This window comes from Phaenicophaeus curvirostris, chromosome Z (assembly GCF_032191515.1).
Source record: "Phaenicophaeus curvirostris isolate KB17595 chromosome Z, BPBGC_Pcur_1.0, whole genome shotgun sequence".
In the NCBI taxonomy this organism is placed as follows: domain Eukaryota; kingdom Metazoa; phylum Chordata; class Aves; order Cuculiformes; family Cuculidae; genus Phaenicophaeus; species Phaenicophaeus curvirostris.
This window is the reverse complement of record NC_091431.1, coordinates 22,183,008-22,196,376: the sequence shown is the minus strand read 5'-3', so window position 1 is coordinate 22,196,376 and position 13,369 is coordinate 22,183,008. Positions and strand designations below refer to the sequence as shown.

The 13,369-nt window shown below is 41.9% G+C and overlaps 2 protein-coding genes across 3 annotated transcripts in view; both read right to left on the bottom strand.

Annotated features, from left to right (window-relative positions):
- PHAX (phosphorylated adaptor for RNA export) overlaps nucleotides 1–13,369 on the bottom strand; it is a 294,590-nt gene that overhangs the window by 37,935 nt on the left and 243,286 nt on the right. The window lies entirely within an intron of this gene.
- The window catches only part of MEGF10 (multiple EGF like domains 10), a 186,336-nt gene continuing 174,046 nt past the window's right edge, over nucleotides 1,080–13,369 (bottom strand). Inside the window, exon 25 of one of the 2 annotated variants that reach the window (XR_011339398.1) lies at nucleotides 1,080–1,144. Coding sequence is in view for 1 of the 2 variants with exons in the window: in XM_069880317.1 (XP_069736418.1) it covers nucleotides 1,402–1,406 (5 nt within the window). In the remaining variant the exon portion in view is untranslated. Of the gene's footprint in view, nucleotides 1,145–1,323; nucleotides 1,407–13,369 lie in introns of those variants that run through there. The other variant, XM_069880317.1, reaches the window with a different exon arrangement.

Sequence of the window (13,369 nt, the reverse complement as noted above, 5' to 3'; positions counted from 1 at the left end):
TCCAGTGCCTGAAGGAGCTACAAGAAAGCTGAGGAGGGACTGTTCCCAAAGGCTTGGAGTGACAGGAAAATGGGCAATGGGTATAAACTGGAGAGGAACAGATTTAGACTAAACATAAGGAGCCTGATCTAGTGGGACATGACTCTGCTCGTGGCAGGGCAGTTGGAACTCGATGATCTTTAAGGTCCCTTCCAACACAAACTATTCAATGATTCTATGATTGTGCACCTCTGACAAGCAATCAGATGCCCCTTCCTGAGCTTCTGCTTCTGGGACTTGAAAGTAAATTTTAGATAACAACGACTTATAATGAGAGATGCACTCAGAGAGCAGAGGTCCAGCCCCATGGCATTCAAAGCAGGGCAACGAGGTTGTGCAAAACCAGATGGAGAAGCCCCATGGTGCTCTGCTAAGGACAATCATCCCATTCCAACCCCCCTGCCATGGGCAGGGACACTTCCCAGTAGATCAGGCTGCCCGAGGCCCCATCCAACCTGGCCTTGAACCAGCAACAGCTTCCATGGGCAACCTGTACCAGTGCCTCACCACTCTCACAGTGAAGCGTTTTTTCCTTATGTCTAGTCTAAACCTTCTCTCCAGTTTACAGACATTGCCCTCAGTCCTATAACAACAATGAGAGGAAATGGTGGGCATAGCCCCAGAAAAAGGGGGCAGAAAGTAGCATGAATGGGGGCAGCAATGCCACCTGCACTCTCAGTAACACCTAGGCTTCTCCTGCAGTTTTCAGGCCTTTTCTTTTGGTTTACTGCCTGGCAACAGAACTTGGAGTGGTGAGGGACACTTGGGCAGTGCCTGGGACATTCTTGTAGTGCTGCTGGTGCAGTGGCCTCCTGTGAGCTGGAGAAGAGGCCTAGGGGCTGTGGACTCCTGGGGAGCATTCCCTGCCCTGGCTGGGGGCAGGTGCCACAGCCTTTTTGGGCTCCTGCTGGGGCTCTTCGTGCTCCCAGGTGACATGAAAGGGGGCAGAGGGAGGACTGCTACAAAGCATCAAACTCCCCAGGCTGCCAGTCTGTTGTTGCAGAGCTGCGGGCAGCTGAATGGCCACGTGCTCCCCCGTGTGGTGGCCAATGATAGATGACACTGCAGATGGTATGACACCATTCTCCTCAAAGTTGTCATCTGCCTGCACCACGTGTATGATGGAGAGGATATTCCTCTTGCAGAAGGGGCACTTGGGCTTGCTCTCAGCCCACTGCAGGATGCAGGAGTAGCAGAACTTCTGGAGGTATGTCATCACATAGCTGTCCTCTTCCCAGCTCTCCAGCCATATTGACCAGTGGTTGTCCAGTTCTATGACCGTGCTCTCCACTCACTGCAGTGGACTGGGGTTAGCAGAGTACAGTGAATTGCTCCCTCTCTGTGGCACTGCAGCAGCAGGTGCTATGCTAGAAAAGGAAGAGAGGCCTTGATTGTCAGGTGACCCCTTGAGGAGTGGAAGGAATGTCCAGGTGTCTCCAGATGGAAATCCTCTCAGCTGCCCAGGCAGGGGTGACCTTGCATAGCTTACTTCTGCTGCTGCAAGTGCATCTCACCAGTGCCCCAGCTGCCTGAAGCTGGCAGGGCCAGGGAAAATCCTGCAACAATCCTGGCGTCAGGCACAGAGACCTTCAAAGAACAACTCTCCAGTCAGGATGCCAGCACCAGCTCAACACCCCAGCCTCGTCAACTGCTTTGCTGGAGTGAGGACACCAAGCCAGCTGGATGGAACTTGCTACAGTTGCCTCTAAAAGAGATCAGACTTCACCTGCAAAATGCAGACCCTCTAGCACATCTTTACATGTTTCAAATCAGTCAGACCAATAGTTTCTACCCTGTTTATTGTAAAGTGTTTCAGAGAAAGAGTTGAACCTTTAAGGAGGTGGAGCTCAGCCTCACCTGGGAGTAAGCTTACTCAGCCTGGCTGGAGAAAATGAAAAATGTTAAGGGTCACAGGCCTAAGAGTATTAGAAAGCTACCCGAGGTCATTCAGGAGACCTGAGAGAAAATGCATTTTGCTAATCTGAAAGAATTAGGTTCAGTGATTGTAGAATTTCAGGTTGAAGACATGGGAATGACACCAAAAATGAGCAGTTGCATCCTGGAAGGAAATTCTCTCCAGATGCCAAATAGTGTCTTTGAATGAAGAATGTGAGGCAGCTAGGAGGAAGTCTGGATCTGATGTCTGTTAGGAGTCCAGGCTTCCACAGAGGAAGAGTGAGTGAGGAAATGGCACTCTGTTGTGTAAAATCTTTTAAGGAAGTGTTAACAGCAGGACCCGGAGCCAAACTCAGTAGGCCCTGTTTTAAAGTGACACTATGGGCTCACTGAAATCAAAGTAGGGCACTCACCATGTCATTGGCTCAGAACCTACAAAAGAAAAAATTATAAATATATGTAGATATATATACACACACACATACACATGCGCACACATATATAACCAAACCTAATTTAAAAATCACTGACAAAGTGTGTAATCTCTCCCCTCCTCTAAGTGTCGCTCCTGCCCCAATAATTTTCTATCGAAGTACAAGCTCAGAAACTGCTTTTTCTCAAATGGAGCTGGCTGTGGTCTTAAGTTTGAGAGGTTGTATGTGCTTATCAAAGACTAACAGCAATACCTTTTACTTTTAAAAATAGTAAAAGAAGTAACATGTTAGTATTACTTCATCATTCCAAGCCAGTTCTTGCAAAGCAGTTTTATGTTTAGCTGTCAAGTTATGCTTTTTAACCTTTAACACTTATGCAAGGTTTACCAAGGAGTCAGAAGGAATAATGAGTTTTCTGTCTGAAAGAACACAGATTTTTAACGTATCTGTTTTATCAATTTTTACTGTAGTGCCTTTCTGATGTTTGGCAGCTGATTCATAATTAAGCATGAATTTTATCCCAGACATTGAATAAAAATAAATTACTTCCTTATTTCCTCTTTGTTGTTACTATACACCATACTTCCCTAGTGTAATAGACTAAGATATTTGTATACACAAGAGGAGGTGGTATTTTGCAGTTGCATATTTTCTGGAAATCACAGGCAAGAAAAATAAGCTACCTGCTGAAAAAAAGGCAGGAGAAAGCAACAGGTTTCTGTAGCTCTTGGTCTCTGTCCCAGGACTTTGGAGAGGATATCTTGCAGTTCACTATTGTCTAGCTGTGTGCATATTTTCAGAACTAAGTCACCTCTGCAAGATGTTGAAGCAATTTTTGGCACAAGGCTTGAAAGAATTATTCAGATGTCTTTGAATTTTTTGGACCAGTTGAGCAATTATTTGGGCCTTCAAGAAGGTTGGAAGATGAACAAATTCTTATACTCTGCAAATGTAGTTCTAGAAAGGCATAGGCATTTTCTTTTGCAGCTAGCATATCAATATCTTCATAATTATCCTATTTGTATTATGATACTTCTTTTATAAGAGCCTGTAGGAAGCACATTATTTTTAATAAAAGCTTTGTTATCAAAACTTGCTTTTCCCACTGACAGGCTACTACAAATTATAGCACCTTTTGTTCATGAGATAAGAGTTGTATCTACTAATTCTAAAACATTTTTTTATCAGTAAGAATATTAACACAAGTTCTTTTCAGGTGCTCTTGTTCTCTTTGCAGTAGTTAACATTGTTTGCTGTTTCAATAATGCTTCAAGAGAATTACGTAGTATGTACTTTTACAAATGGGTGCAGAATCAGAAAAGAGCCTTTTATAAGATCCTATTCTCTGCTGAGCAGAGCAGATCCCATTAAAGTTAGCATGGATGAACAGTCATTTATCCCTGGATGGAATTTGGCTTTTTGTGAGATGCCATTGGAGTTAATATCCAAATCTCTTAAATCATGAGGAACTAAGCTTTAGGATTCCAAAAATTCTTCATGTGCAAGAAGATGATCAGTGTAAAAATAATTTTACAACAATCCAAGTAAAAATATTGCTCAGGACAATTTTATCAGAATACCTGAAACTTAGGAAGGTGTGACATTTACATGCTGATTACCTTCCTGTCCTGCTTAGAGAAATTTCTAAAGGTGATGTAATTCTAAATGTAATTTCTAGTGGTGAAGCAGGAAACAGTGTAGTGGTATATGCTGGGCTTTTACATGCAACTAAGAACCACGTGTACATTTAGTGTAGCCGGTGCAAAAATGAAACGGATTTGGGTAAATTAGTGTACGTGTCACCCACACATTTGGGACCACTAAGGTCAAAATTCGCATTGAGACACACATGCAAATCATGATAGTCACAAGATCAAAGTCTTGTTTGAGAGAAAAAAAAAATTACAAGAGCACGAATCTACAAGCATACATATAGGGCTCCTTTATTCCTGAGGAAAAAAAAAAAAAAGAATTTCCATTACAGAACAAATAATCCTCTTTAGTCGATACTTTGTTAAATTAACACCTAAGGGGAGTGGTAGATGGCTGATTTTCCTGGTGACAAAACAGAGGTTCCAGAGAGCTGTTACCTTGGATATCTCATCTAGGGCACAATAATTAAGAGCTGGTTTAAGAGATAATAGAGTTCTTTTTGTCTCTCTCAAGATACTTGGACTTGTCCACAGACTGCATGACCATTCCTGGAAGCAGACCTCCACGAAGATGCTTTCCCTTTCCATGACCACTGTAGGTATTGTGTTCCCTGCGTTGTCATGGCAGAGTGTGCAGTTGATATGGAAGTGTGTGAGATTGATTTCCGACCAAGCCCCTCCAGTCTTCTTTCTTGCTGACAGCTCCTGCCTAGCTATCCTCAGATATGGCCGCACAAACCATGCTGTTTAATCCCTGTTGCTTCGAATCTGGCCTTCTGCTTCAGCCAGAGTGGTGAGTGAAGCCAGTTGCCTGGGCACAATCTAAGAACTCAGCCTTACAGCAGGATACAGTCCTGGGAGAGGCACACATGCCCATAGGAAGATAAGATTTGTATTGTTGATTCTTGGTTTATTTCATCTTAATTGCTTATTCATGCTGTGGTAGTGAGCTGATTTTTTAGAGAACTTTCTTGCTGGATACTAGAGGTAGGAACAAAACATGATTTCAGTCACTGAAGCCTACTGGAAATAAACAATTCTGAATTTTCTGTGGTTAACTTTAGGCACTCTTGCATCATTTAATGTGGATGTCAGTAAAGAGAAAACTTGAAGAAGGGTAATTTTATGAATATCATCGTTCTGTGAAAGGGTCAGATCACTTTTACTGAAGTGCAGAGGATCTGTCCAATAAAGCTCTGCATCCTGGTATAGGTCCTTCTTTCTTAATAATTTGTCACGTACATACCAACGCAAACAAAGAAATGCATATGATTCTAGGAAGGTTCATCAGGACTGAAAATCTCAGTCTGAAAATCATGACTGCTGAAATCTCCACCAGGGATCCACTGGCTCACCATAATGATTTCAGAGTGAGAGGGCCTACCTGTGCTCTTCTTTTTTTGAAACATTGTCTCTTAGCTCTGCTTCCCTACAGGTAATGAAATCCATTGCAGAGGACTTAATACTCCAGTGAGGCACATCAACTGCATGCCATTTAAAACACACAACTCTGAATTAAAGGGTTTCTGGAGAGATGAATTTGGCCTTAATAGCACTCCCACACACCAAGACCTTTGCTCACTGTTCAGATCTCTACAGGCAGCTTAACTGAGTGATGCAAGATGCACAGTATTCTGCATAGCTCTTCAACCAGCCCTCATCCAGAGGGCTATAATCTGCATACATTTTGAGGTTTTTGTTAGAATATATCTCTGCCAATTAATTATGACTATGAGCCAGGTGAAATTAAGCAATAGTTTATGCACTGGCAGAGCCTGCTTGGTGGATTCAATGTATGAATTCTAAAGAATAAAGAATAATGAATAATAAAATAGTAAAATCTATGGATATTTGTACCTGCATTGCTTTCAGGAAGTAAGAAGCAGCATGGCAAAATTAAATGCTATCTTGGTAAGAAAAATAAAACCCTCTTAAACTCGCAGAGCTGAAATTCTTCTATACTCACTTGTACTGTTTGTACAGAGTGGTATTTCAAGAGTGCCAGGACTGGAAATGATTTGACAGGTATATCTAAAGCATTACTTGAAAATGGAAGAGGTTATCACTATCAATTTGAGGAGGTTTTTTTCTGATTTTCGGAAGCATGGAAAACACATTGAATTTCCAATAAAGACAGTATACACTATCAGAAAATATTACACAACTCAGAAATTATGTTTATTCTGGATTCTGCTAGCAGCAATTTTGCCAGTGAGAGAAATCATAACTTGCAGAAGAGCAGTCTTGTTGTTATCAGATAGATAATTATGTCTATGTCTCAAAATGCTCTATTCACCTCTCTTGATATCAGATGGGTACTTCTCTGCTCAACCACATATGCTGAAAAGATAGGACTTTAGATGAAATCTTGAAAATAGTATTTTCTAGTGTGATTATCCCTGTCTAAGACAGTTTTAATGTTGTGATTTGCTGTCCTATGATTTACAATATTTTATGAGAATTCTGCCTAATACCAAGTGTTAACTGTTGGTCAAACCAGCTAACTCATCAGACCTACGTTTTTCTGGCCTTTTAAGTGAAATGAACACAGATGGTGATCTTTTTTCCATGCTTTATTTATTATGTTATTGCAGCTTTTAATAGCGATTAAATTTGAATTGTATCAACACAGTAATCACACAAACACTAATAAAGAAAATCCTAAAACATTTCTGGGATAAGACTGTGATGTAATGTTACAGCCTCCTTGTTATCCCATTGATTAGCCAGATCCTGCTGCTGTTGGATATACTGGCTTCAACTGAAGCAGAATTGGGCTCTGGGGAATAAAGAAGTTACTAACTGATTTTATTTTCATGGTTTGGTGTTGGATTTTTTCCTAATAGAAAAACACAAAATGCTTTGGAGGAAGCATAGCCTTAACTGCATTGAAATTGTCTTGCCCTATGCTAATATTCGTATATTAGAAATCCCCTGGCATGTTTATCACAGTTCTTAACTCTGAAATATTGTGTGTTTTTCATAAGAATTCTTTATGAATAAGGCTTTTAAAGAATTACTCTACAAGCTAGGTGCTGGACTTTAAAAAAACATAATAACTGCCTTACTAAAGTGTTTTAAAAATTCATAAGGCTTTCATTTGCCTTTGTGTTCTCAAATGTTTTCTGTGAAAACTGGTATTTCCAACACCTGTAACACCTTAAAACACACGCTGGCAGTCCTTGACTTCCCAGCCACATAAAAGAAGAGGCTGTTGGTATGAAACTAAATATAAGGGCATGTCTGCACTTGAAATCTGCTGCATGTTTATTATATTTGCGCTGTCATCCTCAACAACTAGTGCAGGAGCAGACAAACTGTCCATATCCCAAGGTTTCAATATTTTCACTGAAGGTCTCGGAAAGCACTCTATTGCAACTCTACTCTTAAGGACCCTGGAGCTAAGTTTCTGACAGGAGCAAAAGAATCCTAATACTATGCATCAGAGTCACTCTTCTTGATCCATCACATCATCACCGCATGTGTTGTGGTGTCTAGATCTTTTTCTGGGTGTTATTTTTTGTGAGTTAGCACTATTGTTCTCATGGTCAGGAGTAGGAAGCAGTCAGCCTCATGAGAATGGTGGTGCAGGTGTCAGATATAAGTAGCTATTTTTCCCATGGCTTTTCCAGATGTTTGTTCTCTTGAGTAAAGGAACTCTGAGAGAGTAGCATATGTGAAAGAGAAATAGGCTGTTGAAATTCAGATACCTGAAATTCTGTGCTGAATTTGCTTAGAAACATGGAGATGAACTACAGAAGTGCTCATCTTAACAGAAAGGCACCAGCAAACTATCAGATACTAGTTCAGATTTAGAGCATGTGTTTGGTTTTCTTTAAGATGTTTAATTTTACACCAACTCACTTCTTTACCTCTAAGGGGACAAGAATCTTTTAGTTAAAATTTTGAGTTGTGATTAATTACAGGAATTCATATAATTAATCTTCAAAAAACCCCCACCGGTTTTATAAAACTAATGACAAAGTCACAGAAGTTGGCAACAAGTGGTATATTCTCAAACCATACTCTTACAAAGTGAATTGGAGTTGTTCTGTCGCCAGGTGCAGCAAAATACTCTCGTGCTCCAGAGGCTTAATACCTCTGCAATTTCTTGGCAAACAGTTTTTCAAAAAAAACTAGTACTTCTGTATAAGCATGAGGAATATATGCTAACAAATGTATTCTTAGGAAGGAGATTGTGTATTTGTGATCTGGTTTATAGCCTGTTCTGCAGAAATGAAACATTTCTAGCTTTGCACAGTAGTTTGTAAAGTGAGCCTAGTCAGATCTTCATGTGGAGCCATATAATTATCAGTTCCTGCTTCTCCTTTTATCATCTGCGGTTTCTTTCCCCTTTGGGGTTTTGCAGTCACTGTAGTAAGTAACTCTAACTACGACTAACACTTATATCACCTAATCTCCCCCATGGGTACCTCAGCAGAGCAGGTAAGACTACTCCCTGGACATAATCTCAGCCAAAATCAACCACCCACCCCCATGTGTGCATTCTTTGAAATATGCATCCCTGTGCAGTTTAGGATCTGCTTAAGCAAGGCAAACTGAAGAGCAGTGGTTTCAATAACAAAAACAAAGGAGCACTGCAGTTGTTGCAAAGCTTCTTTTTGCTTCTGTCTTTCCTGCACTGCTACTCCAGGCTACGTTCCCTTCTCCTCCCCCTGCTTTCACCAGTCTTGCAGCTGCTCATAAGCATGCACATACTGTGGCTGCATCACAAATAGATTTGTTCGTCTTGTTTTCATTTCTCTTGGAGGAAAAGGTCCCACAGAACAGTAAATACAGTTTTCTAAGAAAATCTTCAGTGTGAAAGGTTAAGCAGAAATGAGAAATTGAGTTTCTGTTGTACCTTAAACAGTAATTTAAAAAAAAATCTGATTTTTTTTGCCCTCCCCATTTCATGTGTGTACAGGCAATTTTGAAAAGTCTGTTTGATTCTTTGTCAGATACAGAGTAAAATGAACATTTTTAAAGTTTTCATTCGGCAAGTCTTCAGATTACGCATGAAGGGACCTATTAGGAGTAATGTGGTCATACATGAGGTATTACTATACAGAGCAGTGATTAGAAACACGTGGACCATGCAGTGCTTACAGTTATCTAACTGGCATAATTTTTGATGTTACTGAAGCCAAAAACTAGGGAGGAGTATTTCTATTACCCCATCTGCTCATGTGAGAAGTCTCCACATTTTGCTGTCTTTCTAGAGAGACACCCCTGTGCTACTTCGTCCTGCTACAGCAACATCTCAAGGCAAAAATAAAATGAAATTCTGTTTCCTAGCCGCTGTGACTGCAGTAATGATCTCTAGTCAGCATAAGCTCAGCAAGGAAGTTAACATTTTGGTTGACTTGCCTGAATTACTTACTCTAGTGTTTACAATGTATATAGGATAACCCACAACAAAAAAAGGAAATCTCCTGAAAGAGAGTTTTCTCAACACTGGAGTGTAAACATATTTGAACTTTCTGTCAGGCCCTGGTATGATGTCATGTGCATACAAGCTTGTTTTGTGCTTGGATAGGAAAATACTGAATGAAGCTGACAGGAACAAGAGCCCCGCTGCATAATGCAGGACTGTAACATTTGTGTTTGCTTTTTGTTGTTTTATTCTGCTTCTTGAAAGCACAGGCAGCAGCATTTGCTCTGTTTGACTCTTATTTAGCAGACTTTCCCTAAGGGCAAACAGGTAATGTTTTCTGATAAATACTCAGATGAGGTAAAATTTGTTTCTAAAGAAGAGTCGTATTTGAATCCCTAAAGGTAACCCTCAGAGTACGTTTACAGAATGTATTTACCATGATTCTTGGTCACTTTAAAAGTCAATTTGGTATAACCACAAATGATTATATATGAAAAATCTATTTTAACAAAGCCAAGTTGGCAACAGTATAAGTACTGCTGATTTCCTAGGATTTACAGAATTCATACTAATCTCCTACAAACTTTTCCAGATTCTAGATGTTTGTTTATTTCTCTCAGTGTACGAAGAAAATCTTTGCTGTTAAATGTGCACGTTAGAAAGCTTTTATTTAAAAATACCTCAGTTAATGAAATACCTTCCACATATAGTGGAAGCGGGTCTAAATGGAGTGTAGCCTGCTGTGCCTATAAGATGTGCACATGGCCGATATATACAATTTATGCTGACTGTAAAGGTATTAAATTGCAGCTGTGATGGTATTTTGAAGTCGTGATACATTACTTGTGATGTATTTCAGAGTTCAGCTCTAAGAATGCTTAAGTGTATCACAGCCATACTTAATAAGCTGAAAATGTTTTGAGTTAAGTTGCCAGCCGCATGGGTGAACATCACATTCCTTCGTTTTGTTTTGGATTTCTGAGGCAGAGAAAACACTCCTGGTTCCCTCAGGCAGCAGTCTGGAGGCACGGGAGTGTCTGTGCTCAGCCCTTAAGGGTTTCCTTGTGCCTCTGAGCAGTGACCCCTCTGGCTGATGTAATAATGGCACTTAACGGCTTCTCAGTACAAAGGAAGAATATCACATATGCGTGATGGATCACGCCCAAGCTGCCATCAGTAAAAAGGAACAATATTCATCTTCAATTTCACAAGCAAAGTATTTGACATCAGCGGAGACACAGTTTGAAGACTGATTCTTTCCTTACTTTCTTTTGCAGCCTAGTAGAGCAAGATGAATTCAAACATACAAGAGGCAGCAAGAAATCTCAGATGTAAACTGGCAGATAAACCAGGTGGCATGATTACCGATGATTAACTTGCTTCAATATGGAAGCCAATCCCGCCATTGAAACTACGCAAAAGAGTATATTTTTAATAACAAAATTTTAATAAATTATTACCTTTTTTTATGTATATAGGAAATGCTACATAGATACCTATTTTTTCATTAGATGTAACAACAACCTAAAAACACAGACTGTTGGAAAGTAAGAATGGATTTGGCAAAATAAAAATTTTGCTTTTCACTGTGTAATTATAATTAGCAAACTTATCTGGTCACCCTCGAATCCTACAATATTTGTTTCCATGTAGTTTTTATTATATTAGGCAACCTAATATGCTAAGCAAGCCACATCTAATTTCATCTCATGTGGTAGTCTGGGAAATTAAATGCAATAGTTTCAAGAACAAAAAGTTAAATCTAGAGACTCCTAAGGAGAAAGAAAAGCCTCCATATGAATCATTCAGAATTCAAATACATCCTTATAATCTGGGAAGTGAAATGAATCACATCCCTCCCATAACTCTTTCGGTAAGAAAACCCAACCAAACAACTGAATAATCTTTGCTTCAGGCACGCTGACTGTAAAACAGATACTAGGGGGCAGGGAGGGTATAATGTATATTTTTGTAATGAAATTAGAATTCAGTTATTTGAAACACAGCACTAAATTAAATCCTGGAAGCAGACAGAATCAAACTCAGCACTAAACACCTGCAGAGGTCTCAGCTTATACAATAATAAAATTTCCCAAACTTTATTTGTCTCTTGTTCTTCCTGTGAATACAGATCCTTTCACTCTAGTGCTAGTTGCAGTGTAAAAATACCTTGGGCTATAATTCTACTTTGTTGACAATTTTATGTTGCAGCAGGTGCTATAGATACTGCCCCAGCCCCTGCTGCTATCACTCATTTTAGCCAGGTCTGCAACTTTTCCAGAGGGCTGAAAAAGAGCAAATCATGATAACAGGCAGAGAAGGAAAAAGAAAAATATGTAATGGTTTGTGTCAACAAAGGCATGTGTGGGAAAAAAGCAGCAACTCCCTGCTACAGATAATTTACCTTTATTTATATACAGCTCTGTGACTGGAATACTTTTTTTTTTTTTAACTTTAAGGAAATGTCAGTTAATAGTGGAAATTTGGAAAATTTGCTTTCATAAGTTAACAAAACTGAGAAGGTACATCCAAGAAGTGAGACATTGCCGTGGGGGCAATGTTAGGTCCTGTGGAAAACTGCCAAGTTTCTGGAATCTCAGCATGGGTCTTTGCAGAAGGAACCTTATGAAAAGACTTAAAAAGAAATCCAAGTAGGGGAAAATAGTAGTCTTTTCCTGCCCACAAAGCTTCTCTGCAGGAATTTCTGAAAGACAATTGAGTTTACAATCGAGACTTTGAACTGTTCACTTTGCTTCTCCTTCCAGTTTCTAACATCCAACTGGCAACACCCAGCGGTCCTAACATAAACCAACCTCCAGAAGATGCAACCTTTGTCATTGCTTGTGAAGGGATAGTCCTGATTTATAAAGCCATACACCAAACCTTCAGCAAGTTCTGTTCTACGTGGATAAATATGGCTTTTTCATCTGTTGCACTCCCAGCCCCAAAAGATACATGCTTTTTGTGTTTTGAACTGGTAATTAAGGACATGATATCTCACTGGCACTAAACCTCCAGGAGCCAGTGTAACACAGGATCATGGAATAGTTTAGGTTGGAAGGGACCTTAAAGATCACCTAGTTCCAACCCCCCTGCCGTGGGCAGGGACACCTCCCACAAGATCAGGCTGCCCAAGGCCCCATCCAACCTGGCCTGGAACACCTCCAGGGATGGGGCAGCCACAGCTTCCCTGGGCAACCTGGGCCAGTGCCTCATCAGCCTCATAGAGAAGAAATTCCTCCTCATGTCTAGACTAAATCTGCCCCTCTCCAGTTTATACCCATTGCTCCCAGTTCTACCACTCCAAGCCTTTGTGAACAGTCCCTCCCCAACTTTCTTCTAGCCCCTTCAGGTACTGGAAGGTCGCTGCAAGGTCTCCTCGGAGCCTTCCCTTCTCCAGGCTGAACAGCCCAACTCTCAGCCTGTCTCTATACGGGAGGTGCTCCAGCCCCACGACCATCCTCACCGCCTCCTGTGGCCCCGCTCCAACAGCACCACATCCCCGTGATGCTGAGGGATCCAGCACTGTGCACAGCGCTCTCTCACACGAGAGGAGCGGAGGGGAGGGGAGGGGAGGGCTGGTCCATCCCAGGGCTCGGAGCCCGCGTCCCTTTGTCCGGGGCCGGAGGCGGCAACAAAGCGCGGGGAGGGGGGTGGGGGCGGGGCCTGCCTCTGGCGCGCGCCGGCAGCCGCGGCGCGGTTTGAATTCAGGCTGCAGCCGCGGCCCGCCTGGGCTCGCCATTGGCTGCCGGGCCGTCACGTGGGGCGGCGGCGGCCGCGGGCCGGGGGCGCGGGCTGGCGGGCGCCGGCCATATTGGATCGCGGCGCGGAGAGCGCCGGTGCAGTGGCGGCGCGGGGGCATCACACGAGAGGCAGCGGCGGCGGCGGCGAGCTCCGCCGCTCGGTCCCCGCCACTAAACCCGCCGGCTCGGTCCCGCCGTTACAGCCGCGCCGCCCCGCCCCTCTCCATC